We start from the raw sequence: 18234 nt of genomic DNA, 5'->3' as shown, positions 1-18234 counted from the left end.
GGTCTGGCTCTCTGGACCTGACAGACATGGCTGAACAGGTCCTCATCAGCTTACCTTTCTCACTGGGAACATAGAGGATGCCTTTGGTGGGTCCATCTGGGCTAGAGCTGAGAAGACAGCCAGGAGGTGCTACACACACTCGGCCATGGTAAGGGGGCTTATGCGACTGGGCAAAATACAGTTTCCTGTGCAGCAAAGAAAGTGCGTTATGGGGGACCAGAGGTAGTAAAGATGAAGTGTCCAAAGCATTACATGGAAACAGATGTTCTCGGGGACAGAAGAAAAAGGTGGGCAACTCCAGATCTGGTTCCCTAGCCATTGCATATTCTGTGCTGCCTGTTCAGTCCAAGAGTTCAGGTGGCTAAGGGCAAGACCAAGATCGGCACTGTCTTTTTGACACCCAAAGAAGCAACCAGTCACAGTCCTGCACCTGTCTTTGGCATGTTAATGATATTATGGGTCTGCAGAATAACTTTGCAAAGATGGGGCACATTTGCAGCAAAGAAAGTCCTAGGGCCATGGATGTCATCAGCTGAGGACAGGACTGGCACTGGACATTAGGCATCCCCTATCAGCCACTCAGCTGTGCTGTTTTTGCTGCCTGGCCCTAAGTGGGTTTTGGAAGGTTACCGTGTTCGCTGTTGCTCCTTGGCAGCCACGTAGAAACTGAAGTCGAACTTCCAGCCTCTCTTGGTGTCACAGGACAAGGTGGTCATCATCCACTTCCTGGGGCTCGTCTGCTTAAGCAGCCCTACTGTGGACACACAAGCTGTCAGCTTCCTGGTGAAGTTACCGAAAGGCACTCTATACACCTAAGCAATGGATTAATGAAAACAGACACTTAACTCCACAGGGTTGCAGCCTGTTGCACATTAGCATCACACACTCCCCTCCTCCCTGAGCACTGGCACAGCCACACAGAACGAGTACTGCAGGCACAAACCCAGCCAGCCCCCAACCTGTCTCCTTCCCAGGGCTGGCCAGTGTGTCATGGGGCCCCTTGCCACCCCCATTCTCTGTGGCCTAGGCTGAATGTTGGCTGCTCTGTCCAGGGTGAGGGACATCTGAAAGCGAGTCCTCCTGGGGGGGGTGGTGTGCCCAATATGGCCTATACACAAGCAGTGTTGCCCGCTTGCCTGTGTCTGTGGATGTACAGAAGGAAGCAGTGGGAATCCAGTTGTCTCAGTAGCAGTTTCTACTAGAATGAGCTCAGCTGATGATGTCAGGCCTCATCTGATCTCCACAGACACCCACACTTCTGCTCCCATTGCTGACAGTCACATTGCAACAGCAACAGGTAAGTATTGTGGCACTATGAGGCATAATCTTTAATGATGCCAGGCACAATGCCCTCCAGGTTAGCTACCTTACTGCAATGCCCCGCAGATTTCACCCTGAGCTACTTAGGACCCCGTGGAGAGACAGGAGGAGGCTCTTATGCTCACCTGTTGAGTGCTGCACTCTTGATAGTGGGGTCCGACATCCCTGGACCAACTCACCTGGAATGAAGGCACCTCCCCGTCTCCCGGTGACACCATCTGCCAGGGGGCAGGGACACTGGCATTCAGTGAGAATCTGTAGATGGCTGGTCTTCCCTTGCTTCTGGACTTGGAGATATACACAGTCCCCTGGAGATCTGAAGAAAACAGAGGCCATGAGGGCTAGTGGTACTTCTCAATCAGCAAACCCTACAGATATGGGCAGCAGCAAAGGAGGGTTCTTCTGGTCTGCTCTCTCCTCTGGGGCAGCAGGCACAGCCTTTGCCTTCTAGCAGCACAGCACACCTTTCAAAGGTACTCAAAAATATATCTTGAGCTGCAGTAATTCCTGATGGCTTACTGATTCATGTCATCTTGGGACCTGGCCCAGTAACCCTTTTATCCTCAAAATCCCCTGCAAAGCAGGCTGAATTTACTGTCCTCATGGCCTGCCAACAAGGTTGTGACATAGAACTGGGATGCAAAAGCTCTGAGCTCCTAGCCCAGTACTCAGACCAGAGGGATCTGTCACTAGACTGTACTGCCACCTGGGTTATAGGACCATGCCCTAGAGAACAGCAGGCATTCAGGAAAGGGGGATTGTAATGATGCCCCTTACATCCAGCACTAAGCTAGGGCTCAGCAGAGCAGGGTCTGAAGAGAATTATTCCCCAGCAGCTATTTATAGATCATATGATTTAGTTTTCACCTGAGTGGATCCTTGGGCCCTGGATACAAATGTAGTCAGTCATCATGCCTTACTTACCTTGCTGCCCTGTATCACTTATGCTCCCTTTGCTTCCCCAAGGTGACCCTGAGCCCCTCTTCTTTTTTTCCAAGGAGGTTCGGATGTTGTTCTGCAAACTGTGGGGCTTTTCCTGAAACAAACCTGTCCCACAAGGTTAGTCAGGGAGGAAAGAGCAAATGGCATGACAAGAGACCTGCCAGCCCTGCGCACACCACAGACTCTGCTACTGAACACCAAACCCTAAGCAGGGAACACAGAACCACAGACCCCCAGCTTGTCACTGCCATGTGGCCAGCACTTATGAGTAAAAGTTGTCAGTTTTCATGGACTATAAAGGAATTGCTCTAGCAGAAATACCCTGGCAGTTCCTGGCTAAAGCAGGAAATAATTTTCAAAATTCTCCACTCCTACAGGCAACTAAACCACCCCACTCTCAATATGCGCCTCCCTTCAACAGGGTCCATCCAATGTTCAATGAGATATTTGAACAATGTAGGCCTCCAGCTCAGGGCTTAGGCCAGGCTGCACCCACCGTGGTCTGGGGACCAGCACTCTCACCTGAGCAGGTAATACAGGAGATGCCTTCAGCACTCAGGTTGTATTTCAGGTCTAGCAGCACCTGGATGTTAGTGTCTGGCCGGAACAAGACTGGAGCACGGCTAGCTGGATGGAGGCGGCTAGCAAAGAATATGGACAGGAGCAAAACAAGGAGAAAGAGCCCTGCAAGGAGAAGCTCAGGTAAGTGTGTGGGATCCTACGTGCATCTTGCACTTAGGACATACTCAGACAGCAGGGGTGTGGCAGAAAGGTGGTATTTTCAACAGAAAAAAGGAACAGCCTCTAAAGCACAATAACAGCTGGACTTTCTTGTAATGAGCCCCATGCCTGGAAAACCCCATGAGGACTTGCCATTTCAGATCTGAGTGAAAGGAGAGGGATGGAAAAGTCTGGGTTCCTCATGCAGTTCCCTTAGTGACTGTTCCGGGGACACTCTTCCACAGAGTCAGAAGCCAGCTACTATGTCCCTTTTCTCAACCTCTTGTCACTAATAATCAAGGCTTGGGGACCGACTGAGATGCTATCAAACCCTCTAAAATCCATGCAGATGAAATACCCCCCTCCTTCCTTACCCACAATCACCCATCTGCTCTTCACTGCAGACCACAGCACCCAGTGTTCTAGCAGTTCCTGCAGATGAGTTATCAATTGACCCCGGTTACTCTTTTCTGCAGGGAGCTGCAGATTTTCTGGCATCACAGATACCAAGGGGACATCCCCCATTTCCAGGGAGCCTAGAAAGAAAGAGAAATCAAAGGCAGTCTCAGTGCTCAGTGTCATGAATGTCTCTCATAGCTTTCTGCTCTCCTTTACAAAATCTTCTGCAACGTGCTGTACAACTCACTCAAGCTAAAGAGATGGAATAAGACCCAGGCAGAGGCAGTGGCTTCCCAGGATGTCATAGGAAACATCTTTGTCAAGTCACTGCCATGTGACAGCTACACTTCTAAATCCATAGCTCAGTCCAAAGCCTATGCTTCAGGCTATTCTTCCTCTGCCAGACCCCACTAACATTGTCCATAAGGTCACAGGGACACTGCATGCTTCTGGGGCCAAGCAAAATTTGTCCCTGTCCCACTAAGTATGTCTTACAGCTAATTGCACGCCTCTGACCTCTTCCTGACTGCAGCCTGGCTCCTATGTGATCTCTTTGCTCCAGCTCAGGGATGCCTAGGGAACTGCCCTCTTCTCTATGGGTGAGAAGCAGAGATTTGCTGTCATGGGGTCAAAGTGTGCCTGGCATGCTGTACATCTGACCCACAGACCACGCTTTGTCACCAACTGGAACAAGCTGCTTTGCTTCTTCACAAGTTACCTGATGCCCAGGGGCCCCTGGAGAAAAGCATCCTAATGTTTACTCTGCTCAAGGGAAGGAGTTATTTCCCTACATTACCATTGCATGTGGCTCTGGCATACTAAGGAGACAGCTCTTGCTGCACAGTGCTAAAGCTTAGTTGTCTGCCTATCAAAGGCAGCTCAGAGCCTCCTCTGCAGGGAGGGTGTCTGCACACTGCTGTGGGACTGGTGGACTCTAACCATTGATCCATTTGCCTCCAGTTCCAGTTTGCTGTTAGGCCTGAAAACTACTCTCTGCCCAGACCACTTCCATTGGGGGTTTTAAAAGGAAGAGATCCCAGCACGTTTTAAAAAGCCAAGTACAACAGAGCATGACCCTGTAAGCACCCTTATCTTTGATCAGGTCTATAAGGATTATCTGTTGCTAACAACAGCTAGGAAATTTCTGGGCTCTTTCTAGATTGCTTATGTGGTCTCAGGCAAGTCACTGCCCTCTTCTTGACACGATGGAGGAGATGCTCTGAGGAGGTGGTGCTGGAGAATAACTAAGTGTTCTCTCACCTGCTTCCCAAATGCAGTGCTCTGTATAGCAGGGAAGAGGGGAAAACTCTTACTCAAAGGTGAGCTGTCCTGGTGCTATAGGTTAGATATGTCATGGCTACTTCCATGTCACAATCAGTGATTCCAGCCAGAAAGTACAACCCATGTTAGACCCAAGAGGACTAGCAAAGCAGTTAGAAAGCATGTATCGACACCCACTGAAGATCTCAAAGCAACTTACAACCATTAGTGAGTTCAGACTCCTACAACCTCCTGTGTCAGCACCATCTCCAGCTTAAAAGAAGGGAAACTGAGGCACAGACCAGTGGCAGGGACAGGAGGAACTGCAGGATGAACAGGGCAGTGTGGTCCCCCTGAAGGCACGACACAGCAGGCACATACCAGGCTCTTCCTCCACACTGAGCAGTGGGATGTCATCATCAAGATAGGGAAGCGTATCTCTGCCTGCTCTGGAGGTGGCCTCTGAGGCAATGAAGAGATCTTCAGCCAGGTGCAAGGCACTCTTTTTGGTGCACTTCTGACTACAGCTGGATTGGAGCATGGAAGGAGACAAAAGCATGAGTTTTAAGCCACATACCCTGCAAAGAGTTACCGGTGGGCTCCTTCAGTGACAAGGAGAGCAGCAACAGCCTGCTCCAATTATTTGGAAAGAAAACAGGCACTGCCATGAGCCATTTCCATAGCTAAGTGCTGAGAGGTCAGGGGCTGAGCAGCTATGGCAAAGCAGTAGCAGGCTGGGCTGTATACACAGAGCGGGGCTGAGCAATGAACACTGGACTCTGAGTGATGGGAGTTTCAGCAGTTCATCTCCCTGCTAATGAATTAAATCAGGCCAGGTCACCTGCACTGCTAAAGAGCAGGGGAAGGGGAAATGTGCTGACTTTCAAATACAAATCTGCATGCCCTGCTTGTGCTCACAGGCAGAAGCAACGTTGATCTGTCTGCCTTGCAGTGCTTGTGTCTCCACAGCTAGAGGATTTAGCTGTGCAGTAAGTGCTCTGACGACTCAAATGGCTCCAATACTCCATGGGATTCAATGAAGAGGTATGACTGGCATTGCAGTCTGGCTCCTGGGAGGCACCTGTGTGTACCCCAGGGGGAATGAGACTGGGACTTGGCCCTTCCATTTTTCTCCACTCCGGAATGGCAGAAGTTAAAGTTTGCTTCTTTTGGAGACTAACAGGGAATGGCAAAGCCAAGCTGCCTAAGGGGATGAGGATAACTGAGAGGATAGGGCAGGGATTTGCACACTGCCTTGGCTGTGAGTTCCACAACAACTTCCCACCCACACAAGGAGGCTCCAGGCTCACCTGGTTTGACAGGAGCTCTCTAGTGGGGACACATAAAGGGTCCATATTCCAAGAGCAGCTGGCATTGTGAAGAGCACAGCTACCCAGCAGCAGGACACAATCAGCGACATGAAGAGTCCAAAGTCATGCACGGCTGGGATCTACATGAAGAGAGAAAACATGGAGTTGGGATCGACTGGGGCAGGAGATCTGGAGAGACACCAGGCTAGAAGGATATCCGGAGGAACCTGAGAATAGCACACGCTGACCTCAGTCATGGTAGTCAGCAAACATAGTAGGTAAAGAGCTGTGCCAGAGCCTGACAGCCACAGGATCCTGTTTGATCAGTGGCATAGGAAATATTGCCTTGGATGCTGATACAGGGAGAGTGTCCACTGCCTTAGAGCAAGTAAGGGACAGCCCTCTAGGGCAAGCAAGTCCGGCATGCCCCTATGCTGGAGGAGAGGACAGAAAGATAGTGCAGGCAGCTTCTGTTTCTGGCAGAAACAGAAAGCCCCAAATCCCAAAGCCACAGTGTACCTGAGAGAAGATGTTGGCAGCATATGCTGCAGCTGTGGTCAGGGAAGTGAAGAAGGTGGCCTTCCCTGCTGTCTGGATAGTGTGGATCATGCGCAGTCGCAGGTCCTTGAGGTGGGTGGCTTGGCGGTAGGTGTTGATGAAAACAAAGACATCATCAACCCCTGGAAAAAGAGGGGGGAGATTTTGATACTTTGCTCACAGTAGGGACATGTGCTAAAAATCTAATTTCCCTTCAACATCTGACCTGCAAATATTTGACTTACAGGTAATGGAGGGAAATTCAGTCCGCACTTGCCACCATCACCTTTCTCTCTCCTGCAGGTAGGAGTTATGGCAAGGCAACACAGGTAGGTTTTGAGCAAGGATGTGCTTACCAATCCCCACAATGACAAAGGCAGCCACACCATTGAGTATACCCAGGTACTGGATCCCAAATACGACATGGTACAGGAACAGAGCCACCAGGCAGCTTAGTCCAATACTGGCAATGCCAAAGAATGACAGGAACACTATAGGAAGAAAAGAACACAGAAAAAGTAGTACCACTGGCTGCCCCCTTGGAGAACAGACACCTTGCACTGCCTTGTTGGGCTACTGGTTCCCGGGAGCATGTTGGTGACAGAATAGCTCAGGGCTGTGAGAGTACCGCTTGCAGACTCCTTCCCATCAGGCCCATCCATAAAATTACATCAGCTTTACACCAGCGTTAGTAAGATGGGAATCCGCATCTTATTCCTGTTCTCCTGTGAGCCTTGCCCCTACCCTGCCCACAAATCTCTGCTCTGGAGAATCAGACTTACATGACCTTCTGCATGCTGCTGTGCCACAAAGCCAGGCTGGTGTTAGGGCATCAGAGCCTCTCCCGAGGCTTGCACAGACACAGGGAGTCATGGCACATTTAGATTTGTGTGAGAAAAGGGCAGTCGTGACTACAGCCTACCTGAGCAGGAGGTAAGGATGTAGACCAAGACAGCTATGCAGCTACTGCTGATGAAGGCCAGCAACATGTCATTGTTGAAAGTCCTCCTCACTTCATAGTCAAACAAATCCGTCCCTCCGTACAGCACCTGGACTTTGCTAGGGTGGGAAGACATGAAGGAAGGAAGAGGAGTAGGCAGAGTTGAGTGTAAAGGGAGCAGAGCTAGGGTATTTAAAGTACAATGTCTCCCCCAGAGCCAAAGGAGGTCACTGCTCTAATAAACTTGGCAGTTCTCTGAGGAAACAGGTCAGAGTAGTGACAGCAGGCTGAACAAGGTTGCTGCTGGAGGTGAAATTCACATAAGAAGGGAGAAAAATAAAAGAACAGGTCTAATATTTTTTAAATTCTTCCAGTGCATGGTGGGTCTTTGGCACTAACAGACAGCTCCTGAAGCCTCCAAAGCCAATTCCATCTGGAATCCTAATCATTGCTTATTATATTAAGCACAAAGGTAATAACCAGTGGATTATTACCAGGCAGAGTAAGAGCTTACCAGAAACCATATGATTTACCAGCTTCTGGAAGCAGGCTCTGAGCAGAAGTAATCCAAGATAATTAACCAGGAGTACAATAACACTGCACCATAGGAGGCTATCAGGAATCCAAGCTTCAGAACCAAGCCTTGGCCCCAGCTCCCTTTCGGCTTCCCATAACTGCAATGCACTCTGCCAGCCCATTGCTGAGAACGCTCTGTGGCTGCCTGCTTTCAGGGCTGACAAGGGCTGGCTGCATCTCACTTTGCTTCTGAAGATAGGTATCCCTTCATTCTGGGAGCTATTTTGATTCAGAGCAATAGAGAGCTGGAGTCTGAGAAGGTACAGTGATGCTGGGACTCACTGCCTTCTCTCAGCTGTCTGGATACTGGGCTACTCTTTTAACCCTTTTAGCTCTATTTTACCATCTACCTCTCACAAGCACTGAGCAAAGCTCTATTCAACTGAAGTCATACAGACCTGGTGGTGAAAAAAACCTGCACTTCCCGAAACTTATTGTCCTGGTTTCAGCTGGGATAGAGCTAACTGTCTTCCTAGTAGCTGGTACAGTGCTATGTTTTGAGTTCAGCATGCGAAGAATGTTGATAACACTGATGTTTTCAGTTGTTGCTCAGTATTGTTTAGACTACAGTCAAGGATTTTTCAGCTTCTCATGGCCAGCCAGAGCACAAGAAATTGGCACAGGACACAACCAAGGCACCTGACCCAAACTGGCCAACGGTGTATTCCATACCATGTGACGTCCCATCTAGTTTAGGAACTGGGAAGTGGGGGGGGGGGCAGGGAATCGCTGCTCGGGGACTGGCGGGGTGTCAGTCGGCGGGTGGTGAGCAATTGCCCTGTGCATCATTTGTACATTCCAATCCTTTTATTACTACTGTTGTCGTTTTATTAGTGTTATCATTATCATTATAGTTTCTTCTTTTCTGTTCTATTAAACCGTTCTTATCTCAACCCAGGAGTTTTACTTTTTTTCCCGATTTCCTCCCCCATCCCACTGGATGGGGGAAGTGAGTGAGCGGCTGCGTGGTACTTAGTTGCTGGCTGGGGTTAAACCACGACACTTATCTTGCCCTGAAACTCCATTCCCCATCTGTCTGTGCAAAGAGCAAACACTTCTAGAAGGAATTAACACTGACATGAGCAAAAGCAGAATCGGATCCACAGGTTGATGCCTTGACTAATGACCATTTCACCCCCTGCATCAGTCCAATTGGGGCCAAATTCAGAGCAGGAAGGCAGAGAAGCAGCTCTGTTGGAGCCAGTGGAATCAGACTTATAAGATGGAAGCAAACAGATCCAGTGCCAGACAGGGGCTGAGTGGAAAGGCAAGCACTGGATTCAATCTTTGGCTCCCTTTCATTGTCTCTATTGATGTCTCTGTCATGTTTCTGCAGTAGGAAGTGGCATTAAAGGGAAGCATATGAATGGTTTTCTGCCATATGCTCCCCACCCTCATTCACAGCACTGTACCTGAGCCCAACTTCAAAGGAGATGCTTTTTCGCCTTCATCTGGAGCATTACGCCATAGCCACTGTTCAAGACTGACCAGCAGTCTGAGCTGGCGTGCCAAGCCTTCTGTGCCTAGTGCCTTCCAGGTGAGACTGAATGCTACATGGCTACTGGAGCCCAACAGGCATGCCTGCCCTGTGTAAACCTTAAGACAGAGCTTTTACACCCTGAAGGGCCTATTGCATCCGCTCCTTTAGTGCAACAGAAAGCACCATCCTCTCCAACCTCTGCCCTTCCCTGCTCTTGCTGACTCCCACCAAGGTACCCACCCTCTCTGCACACACCCTCACCTTGTGGACTGCTTGGCCAGCATGGCCACATAGGTGATGACAAAGTTCTGGAACTTGCGGCGCTGCTCCTCCCAGCGGTCCTCCACTGAGTAGTAGTTTGGCAGTGGTGCCCCAAAGAGGATTTCACTCCGCAGCAGGGAGCTCTTCATGTTCTCAGCAGACAAGCCCTCATCCACATACCAGTAGAATTCAGGGTGGGTCATGGCCAGCTCCAGAGACCCTGTGGGAGAAAGCAGCAGCACTTTTGTTAGGTCCTGCTTAGTTGACTTGGCAAGGCACAGGGTCTAGCCTGACAAAGGGAACCTGGGAGCGGTCCTGTTTTTTCATCAGAGTGATACTGAACCTGGGAGCGGTCCTGTTTTTTCATCAGAGTGATACTGACTGCTGCTGCCTTGCAGAGAGCAAGGAAGTCTGGGGAAAGCTGGATTGCAAAAACTTACATTCCACTTCTGCTTTGTGACTTTGCTTGTGATGTTGCCTACATGCAGTTCCCCATCAGGGATGCATCTTCCACCTGACTGTGATCTGAACCACAGCTCCCCTAAGCAGCAATGCACACAACCTTGCCATCAATACTCCTGATGCTGGAGACACTTAGTTCTTGTTCACTGCGCCAATATTTGCTCGATCACGCTGGGAAGCACAAGAGCTAAACAATACCCATGGAGGATGAGGAGTCCTGGCTCTGCTGTGACCTGGTACCTCTGCCATCTGGTGGTGTGAAGGACACCGAGATGGAGGCACTCAGCTTCTTAGCTCTAAGAGACACTGCCTGTCTACCCTCAAAGTCCAAGTTCCCTTGAGTTCACATCAGAAAGACCCAGAAACTACGCTCTTTCCTGTTTTGGTAGCAGAATTGTTACTCACACTGGAGCAGATGGAGTTAATTCTTTGCCTGCTCCCTGTATGGCTCCTGAACAGCTATCATCTGCAGCCTGCACTTGGGAGACAGATGGAGGCTTCATCCCACAGCCACATCACTCCCACAGACTCCTCATGATTCACCTCTTTTTCACCATCCAGAGCCTCTGCTCCACTAGAGGGGCACAGTACAGGGTATGGAGCTGGGAGGAGGCGGCAGGGTCGTCTTCTCATTATAGGAGCCCTTCCAGCTGGTGACTCACAAGCTGCCTTTCAAGCTCCAGAGCAGCCCACAGACGACTTTCATCTGGTCTATGGTACAGGGAAGCTCATCCCTATTGTCTGTCCAAAACCTGACATTCCTCTAGTTAACCACAGTCATTTACAGGGGACAAGGGTCAGTAGCAGGCATCTGTACAATGCAAGACTCCCCCTCATTTGTCCCTCTCGCTCGCCTTTTGGGGCCTGTGTGAACCATGACTGGAGTTGCAGGGGCTTTGCTGAAAGGGTTGAAAAGGGGCCCCAGTGCAGAAAAGAAGATTCCTCAAAGCACAACATGGGAGCATCTTCCTCTCTGCACAAGGCAGTCACCCCTCTTAGCTGTACACCAGTAAGTGACTGCCTGAACTTACAGGAGATGCATTCCTTAAACACGCCAGCCCTCACCCATGGCCCTCAGCTCACCTTGGATGTCAGCAAGGTCTTGTCCCATGCCGTCATAGTAAATCTTCCCTCCTCTCTCAGTGGGGAAGAAGTAGGTCATGAGGGAGCTGGGAGGGGAGCAGTAGGAATAGGAGCCCAGGGGCAGGTCCTTCAAGACCTCATGGGGCTTCCAGCAGAACTCCCGGAAACGAGGGTGGTCCATGATCTTGCGCTCGACCTCATGGATGGTAACAAGGCGCTCAGTGGTAAAGATGTTGTTTTCAGAGTCCCCCCGAGCCAGAAAAATGAGCTCGATGCGCCAGTGGGCATGTGTCTGTGTGTTGGCGCTGATGTAAGTGCTGGAGTAGTCCCAGCGTGGGGCACCCCTCCCAGTTCGGGAAGTCCGGTTTCCTGGGTTCAGGTGGACACGGGGCTTGGGGGAGCTCGTCCTGCCCTCTGGGATGCTGCGCTTGACCCGCGTGCTGACCCCAGGATGGGAAGCATTGAGGTGAAGCTGCTGGAGCTGCTCAAAGATGAGCCTCTGCAGGGTTTCAGAGGTAAAGTCAGCTAGGTCTCGGCGGTTTCTCCCCCATGACCCAAACTGGGACTTAAGGGCCAAGGCAAGTGCATCAAAGCGCTGAGAGGACTCATGATTGCGTATCTCGAAAGCATTGTAGGAGATGTCAATATCCAGGGCTGGGTAGTGGAGGAACATGACAACAGCAAGAACAGCAGGGATGGCACAGCCCAGGAAAAGGATGAAGCCAGCGCAGTACGGGTTGGTAAATACCCAGCCAACAATATTCCAGAAGCCAGACACCGGCAGTGTGACACGCAGGGGCCTGACTTTGCATGGGCTTTTCCCACACAACAGAGCACCCTCTCGTCTCTTCCGGGAGCTGAAGGCTACCTCTTCATCTTCCTCATCTAGCCAGGCATCCTGTAACAAGGGGTCATCCTCTGTGTCCATGTCCAGTGCCTGCACAAAGGGGTAGAGAAAAGCAGTCAGCAAGACCCAGCAATGGGTGTCACCAGGCACAGCTGTGAAACCATAGCAGTTGCCAAAGGGTCTCGGCAGCAGAGCCAGGGAGGGAGGGAGGCACACTCCAGCGCTCTCTCAGCCCTGCACCCTCAGCAGCAAAGCACGACTCCTTTCAAACCCCACAGATTTGCTATAGCCCCTGAAAGAACAGACTCACCATGGCATATCCCACATCCAGCCTGGCAGAGGAACTAGAAAGAGGAAAAGTTCAAACTACAGTCCCAGAGCTTAGCGCTCTGGCAGAATAGGGCTCTGCATGGCTCCAGGAACGGAGATGGCAGGGGATTGACAGCATGCTGCTCAGACTGCAGCAGCAGGAACATTTAATTAGCTAACGTGGTTCTCATGCCTGGGAACAGTTCATGATAGCAGACAAACAATGCAAGGGACCCTATCTTTCCCTCCTTAAAACTGACAATAGCTTTTCCTGCAGCTATTTATAGCTGTATTCACCTTTCCCACAAAGCGTGCACCCGTGCGCACACAGAACCAGAAACACAGGCAGCCATACCTGCAGACACAGACATATGCAGGCATTTGCACATACCAGCCCCCACAGAGAACTCACTGTGACCGTGCTCTAGTCCCTGAAGGGCTATCAACTGCCAGTGTGGGAAGGGAAAGGGCTGAACAACCCCACTTGCCTTCCGCCCCTGCGAGATATTGTTTATACAGTGGGTTTTCCCAGTTCCTGCGGAACAAACAGGAAGCAAAAGCAGTTACTGCCCCCATGTAGTGTAGGCAGGAAAGAAAGGGAGACCCCCTGCGAGGTGCTGTCCTTTGCAGGGGGCTGCCAGCACACACAGGTTCTTAGACTTTCCCATGTGCCCCTTCTGGGTGCTGCATGGTAGCCTCCCAAGTCAGGAAAGCCACAGGTGGCAGTGGACCCCAAGAGCAAAGCCCAGAAAGCCCAGACCTTATAAGCATCACTCCCTTTCCCGGCTGCCAGCAGCAAAGCCAGCAGCCGTCCTCACTGAATCGATGAACAGATTCAGTTTGTTACTTGACTCTAATAGTTGCAAGCAATTTACACACAGGCCAGAAGCAATTTACAAGCTTTGCTCCTAACCAGTGTTTCTCTTTTAACAGGACTTATATCAGCAGGAAGATGAATTGCCAGCACTCCTTAACTCTAGGTCCTCAGAAGACCTGCGAGCTGCCTGAACTTGGACCGAGGGGAAAAGCTATGGGGCAGAAATGCTCCCTGGCAGAAGAGGGATGTGCAAAGGAGCAAGGGTCACAGCGATCTCCCTGGCTCTGGTCAGTGTGGGTGATGCCTGTGGCTTTGCTCACAGGGAGTTCGTGGGAGCTACCTACAGCAGCTCCCATGGGATTCGCTCTGGTCTGGATAGCATCTGTGCTGGCAGGCTGGGCAAAGTGCTTCCAGCATTGCAGAGCCTGTGGAGAACAGGGAACCTCTGAGCTCTAGCCTCCCTGCTCCTGCCCACACCAAGGAAAGCACGAATGTTGAACAGTGGCTTTAATCTGCAACTGATATTATCTCAAAACATCCCACCCTTCCTGTCAGTGTGAGCAGGGACTCTCCCACCCCCTCACTGTGGTTAAGCTCATGCAGCTGGCTCACCCACCTCAGCCAGGCTGCAGAAAGCTGTGCAGGAGGGCACGTGTGTAAGTCTGTGCTGAATCCTCCTCCTGCTCTGCAATCTCACAGTGCAAAAAACAGATGGGCACCACTGATGGCAGATGGCCACAGTCCCTCTTCTGCCAGACCTCCACATCCTCAGGAGGCTAAGAAATAGGGTGAAGAGAGGGCGGCTCACAAAACATCTGCTGTGTTGTTTCCCCCTTCGCACATAGGGCTGTTAGACAGCAAGAGGAAAGCAAAGGGGGGGTCTTCTCAACTCTCTGGAAAAGTTAGGAGAAATCTAGCTGGTTTCAGGCTCCATTAAGATTTCTTTAATATTCAGGATGCATAATCCTAAACAGCCAGGGAGCATCTGAAAGTTTCCCTGAACAGCCACACATCAATGCATGAGCCTTAGGCACTGGGGAAAAGCCAAGAGCATATGAACAATGCTGTTCAAGACAGCTACTGGCCTGCAGGTGCTCCTCTGCCTCAACTTCACGGGCATGCATACCCATGTGCTCTTCTGCTGTTGCTTACAGAGAGCCTTACTTGCATCACAACAGGGAGAAGGCTTTTCCAAGTCCCTGAATCTGCATATAAATCCTCTCCCAGCTGCTCCTTACTGCAGTCCTGCCTTGTCTCCCACACTTTACACTCGCAAACTCTCCCCACAGAGCAGCCATAATTCCATCAGTACTGACAAAACAGTGGAGGGCAGTGACATCCTCCTGTGTGTCCAAAGCCTGCTGGCACGCCAGCCCCAGCTCACAGGTCGCCGCACGCTGCTCGCCTTTGCGGACAGGCATCCTCAGCACATGCAAGCCCTTGGCCAGTGTGTAACTCCCATCCATCGCTGGGCTGACAAGTACTATCACCCTTCTGCCTCTAAGAGACAACCAAGCTACAACTTCAGCTCACTTTAGCAGTGCAGATAGATGCTGCACGAATGGAGGTGCAAACCTCACTCATCCCATCTGGGCAAGTTGGTGTGTACACACAGTTACCTCCATTCTACCCACCTGCCCTTCCTCCCATGGCCTGGGCTCTCCTTCAACAGAATGGAGTTACTGCAAGACCTGATCAAGCATATGTATTCTCTCTTTAGAAAGAGAGGTAAAGAGCCATAATAATTTCCCATTTATTGAGCTACTGAGGAGAAGGAGGGAAAAGATTCTAATCCTGAAACAGAAGAGCCTGCACGTGACAAGAAAGGGAAACAAGAGAGACTGAGATAGTAATAAGCCACCAGAAAAACGATCATACAATCTTCTTTTTTAACCAAGAGCTAAATCCTCAACTCAAGGAAGGGATCAGACCTCAGGCATCTCCCTCTGGCTCTTCCACCCACTCTCATGGTGACTGCAATAACAACAGATGGGCAGCCACAATGTATGAAGGCCAACACATGCTACCCTCTAAAGACTGGTACAAATTCTGATGCTGGTGTAAACCCCAGCACAGCAAATGCTGGAAAAGCCCCAAGATTATATGGGCTCACACGAGAACCGAGTCAGGGAAGGATCAAGATTTGGTCCAGGCAGAAAGGCAAGGGCAGGGAAGGAGGCCCCTGGGTTGTGCTGTCCCTGACAGTGACAGCCTCCCTCTGCATGTGGGGCAAGCACATGTGTACATCCTGCCCTAGTTCCACCACAGCTCTGAACTCCCTTCAAAAGAGAGTTAACCACATGATTCAGCTGCAAAGCCAGACACAGCTCACTTAGCATTGCCCTTGGGACTCGTCTGGCTTTACTGCCTTCGTCAGATCCTGCCTGGGTCAGGATGAAAGCTGATCCAACCCAAAACACAGCAAAGTGAATCGGCGGGGGAGATAAACCCTAGAATCAGCCAGAAGGGGAGCGAAATGCATTTTTCTGCTTGAATTCTACTTGGGGGCTGGCCTGTTTTCCCTCCACCACTTCCTGTGCTACCCAGAGACTCAGCACTGAAGCATGGCCCAGTTACTTTTTCAGTTTCAGGAGATGCACAGTGGACCTAATCCTGCAGCCCTCATCAAAGCTCTGCCTCAATTCTGTACAAGCTTAGCCTGCTCCAGGTTTGAGAGAGCAGAGAATAAGAGCACTCCTAGCAGCCCTGGATCCATTTCTTTAAAGAGGCACTGATTCAGCCAGTTGGGATAGGCATTCAGATTCCTTGGGCTTCCTTCTGCCCCTTCCAAAGCAAACAGGCTTTCTCCTGGTTCAAAATCAGTCAGGACTCTGTACGGTGGCAGAACCTCCCATGAAGAAGCTTCCTGGCTCAGATTTAGGGTGCTGCTACAGGCGTAACTTCCATTAAGTCAGAGAAAGGTAAAGGAAACTGGGCAAAGTAGTGAGTAAATAAATACTTTAACTGAAAACCTCCACTAACATGACAGGTTCTGCCTCACAAAATACCCTCTGCTTCCGGAGTCGCACGCTTGGCCACATGAAGCCGGATCTGGCAGGAACCTACAACGCCACATTATGGACAGCTCTGATCCAGACTGCAAGCAGGAAGCAAGAGCCACAGCTGCAGTCAGCACAGGGTGCCCCACATCAGGGACCCCTTCCCACTGTCCTGATGCTTTCAGGTTTTTCCACCAGCAACATACAAGCATTGAATAGATCCATGTTGAGAAGGGTCTAGGTGGCCACCACACACCCAGTGAAGGACAGACCCTGAACCAGCTGCTTCAGCAAAAAGAGCTCCTCAAGCCTACCCATACAGCCTGCAGCAGCTCCCGTTTTCTGCACAGCCATGCAAAGGCAGACTGTGTGAGCAGACTGCACATTGGACAGTCAGCTCACAGCACAAGACAGGGGCAAAGCAAAGGGCAGATCTCCCCACTCCAGGCTCTCCCGACACCGGGAAGATGTGGGGTGTGGGGCCCTTTCCCTTCCCCACACTACCATGATATGGATGAAGTTCAACAGCAGGGTTGCAGAACTGCAGAGCTCTACTGCATAGGTCTGCTCTGCAGAGCTGCCTACAGAGAATATGCTGCAAAGGGGGGACAAATCTCAAACCTTTTGCCTAATGGCTGCATAGAAACCACAGACCCTGTGTTCCTCTGGCAAAGACGGGCCTGCACACTTTGTGTTCAGCTCACCCAACTCCTATCCTGGTGTCAGCAGATGTTCACCTGTGCTGCCTCGCTCGCTCAGCCAGCCAAGAACCACTCGGGGACGGGGAGAGGGGGGAGAGGCAAGCGAGCTGCTGATTCAGCAGCACAGCTGAGCTTGGAGGGACCTTGTAGAAAACTAACTGAGCTGGAAAGGGAGGGTAGAAGAAGGATTCAAGAGGGGAAGGGAAGGAGGAGTCTGTACAGTACATAAACACCTCCCTCCCTTAGCATTCAGCCTTCAGACTGTCAGGCAGTTTCAGCATCCTCCCAGGATGAAGATCCTTCCTGATCTGAAGGTGCGAGTTCAGAAAATCCATCACAGCAAAGAGGTATGTGGCCATGAAGAGACTCACATCTTCCAACCCTGTGTTGGTACAAAGACACACAGCTTTAAGGAAGGTACCAATAATGCCAGGATCCAGCTGATTATCCGGTTTGCCTCTTCCCAACCACCGCAGCAGTGTGGAAACGTGACTAGGAGGAAAACAAGGAAGGTCTCCTTGCCAAAGCTATTTTTCAGTACCAATGAGCACTTCTGTCCAGAGGACCATGGAGGCTATCTCACATCAGATCTGAGCCACATCCCCAGCCCTGCACACCAGACAACCTGCAGCTGAACCTCAGCATCACGGCCATGAATGCTACCAGAGCCCAATGGAAGAGGCTCACCCCTTTCCTCCCTGGATGACTGTCACAGATGAAACAGGGACTGGCAGCCTGGGCATCCAAGCCCCTTGATATTTGCAACCCTGTTCAACAATTTAACCTGGGCATCCTCCCATGTTTTGCTGCAACTTACCAGTCTGATTGGAGTAACGAATTAAGCATTTAAAGCGCTGCAGGGCTATGGAGCATAGGGTAGGAATAATTATGACTCCCGTGAGCCTAACACACAGCAGAAAAGAAGGGACAAAGCCAAACCTGGGAGACCTTAAGATCAGGAAGAGTTTTGCCCTTGACTGCAGCAGGTGGGATCCAGCTCAGACCAAGAGCCCTGCAGGGATTGTCACTCATTTGCACCCCAAACAGGAAAAACACCCAGGCAGTTCCCATGTGACAGAGTTCTTTTTCAGTGAAATCTAGGATAGAAGAAAGTCACTGAGAAGTTGGGGGGAGGCAGTGACAGATGAGGAAGCTAATTACACCCGACCTGACTAATTAGTGCTGACTTTCAGATTAAAAAATCCTCACTAGTGTTCCATTTCAATTACTCAGTTGTTCCTTCTTACAGGAAAAAGGAAGCCTTGTGCATC

The 18234-nt window shown here is 50.7% G+C and overlaps 1 protein-coding gene across 10 annotated transcripts in view; it reads right to left on the bottom strand.

Annotated features, from left to right (window-relative positions):
• DISP3 (dispatched RND transporter family member 3) overlaps nucleotides 1-18234 on the bottom strand; it is an 89212-nt gene that overhangs the window by 11256 nt on the left and 59722 nt on the right. For 7 of the 10 annotated variants that reach the window (XM_049807208.1, XM_049807200.1, XM_049807239.1 and 4 more), the window contains 13 exons: nucleotides 11291-12227; nucleotides 9746-9965; nucleotides 7411-7547; nucleotides 6845-6979; nucleotides 6471-6631; nucleotides 5952-6091; nucleotides 5023-5168; nucleotides 3357-3518; nucleotides 2785-2946; nucleotides 2245-2367; nucleotides 1500-1636; nucleotides 631-812; nucleotides 55-185 (listed from right to left, as the gene is read on the bottom strand). In XM_049807208.1, the coding sequence (XP_049663165.1) occupies nucleotides 55-185; nucleotides 631-812; nucleotides 1500-1636; nucleotides 2245-2367; nucleotides 2785-2946; nucleotides 3357-3518; nucleotides 5023-5168; nucleotides 5952-6091; nucleotides 6471-6631; nucleotides 6845-6979; nucleotides 7411-7547; nucleotides 9746-9965; nucleotides 11291-12227 (2773 nt within the window). The other 3 variants (XM_049807267.1, XM_049807278.1, XM_049807288.1) reach the window with 3 other exon arrangements.

Source organism: Accipiter gentilis, chromosome 1 (assembly GCF_929443795.1).
Source record: "Accipiter gentilis chromosome 1, bAccGen1.1, whole genome shotgun sequence".
NCBI lineage: Eukaryota > Metazoa > Chordata > Aves > Accipitriformes > Accipitridae > Astur > Astur gentilis.
This window is presented reverse-complemented; position numbering and strand designations above follow the sequence as displayed.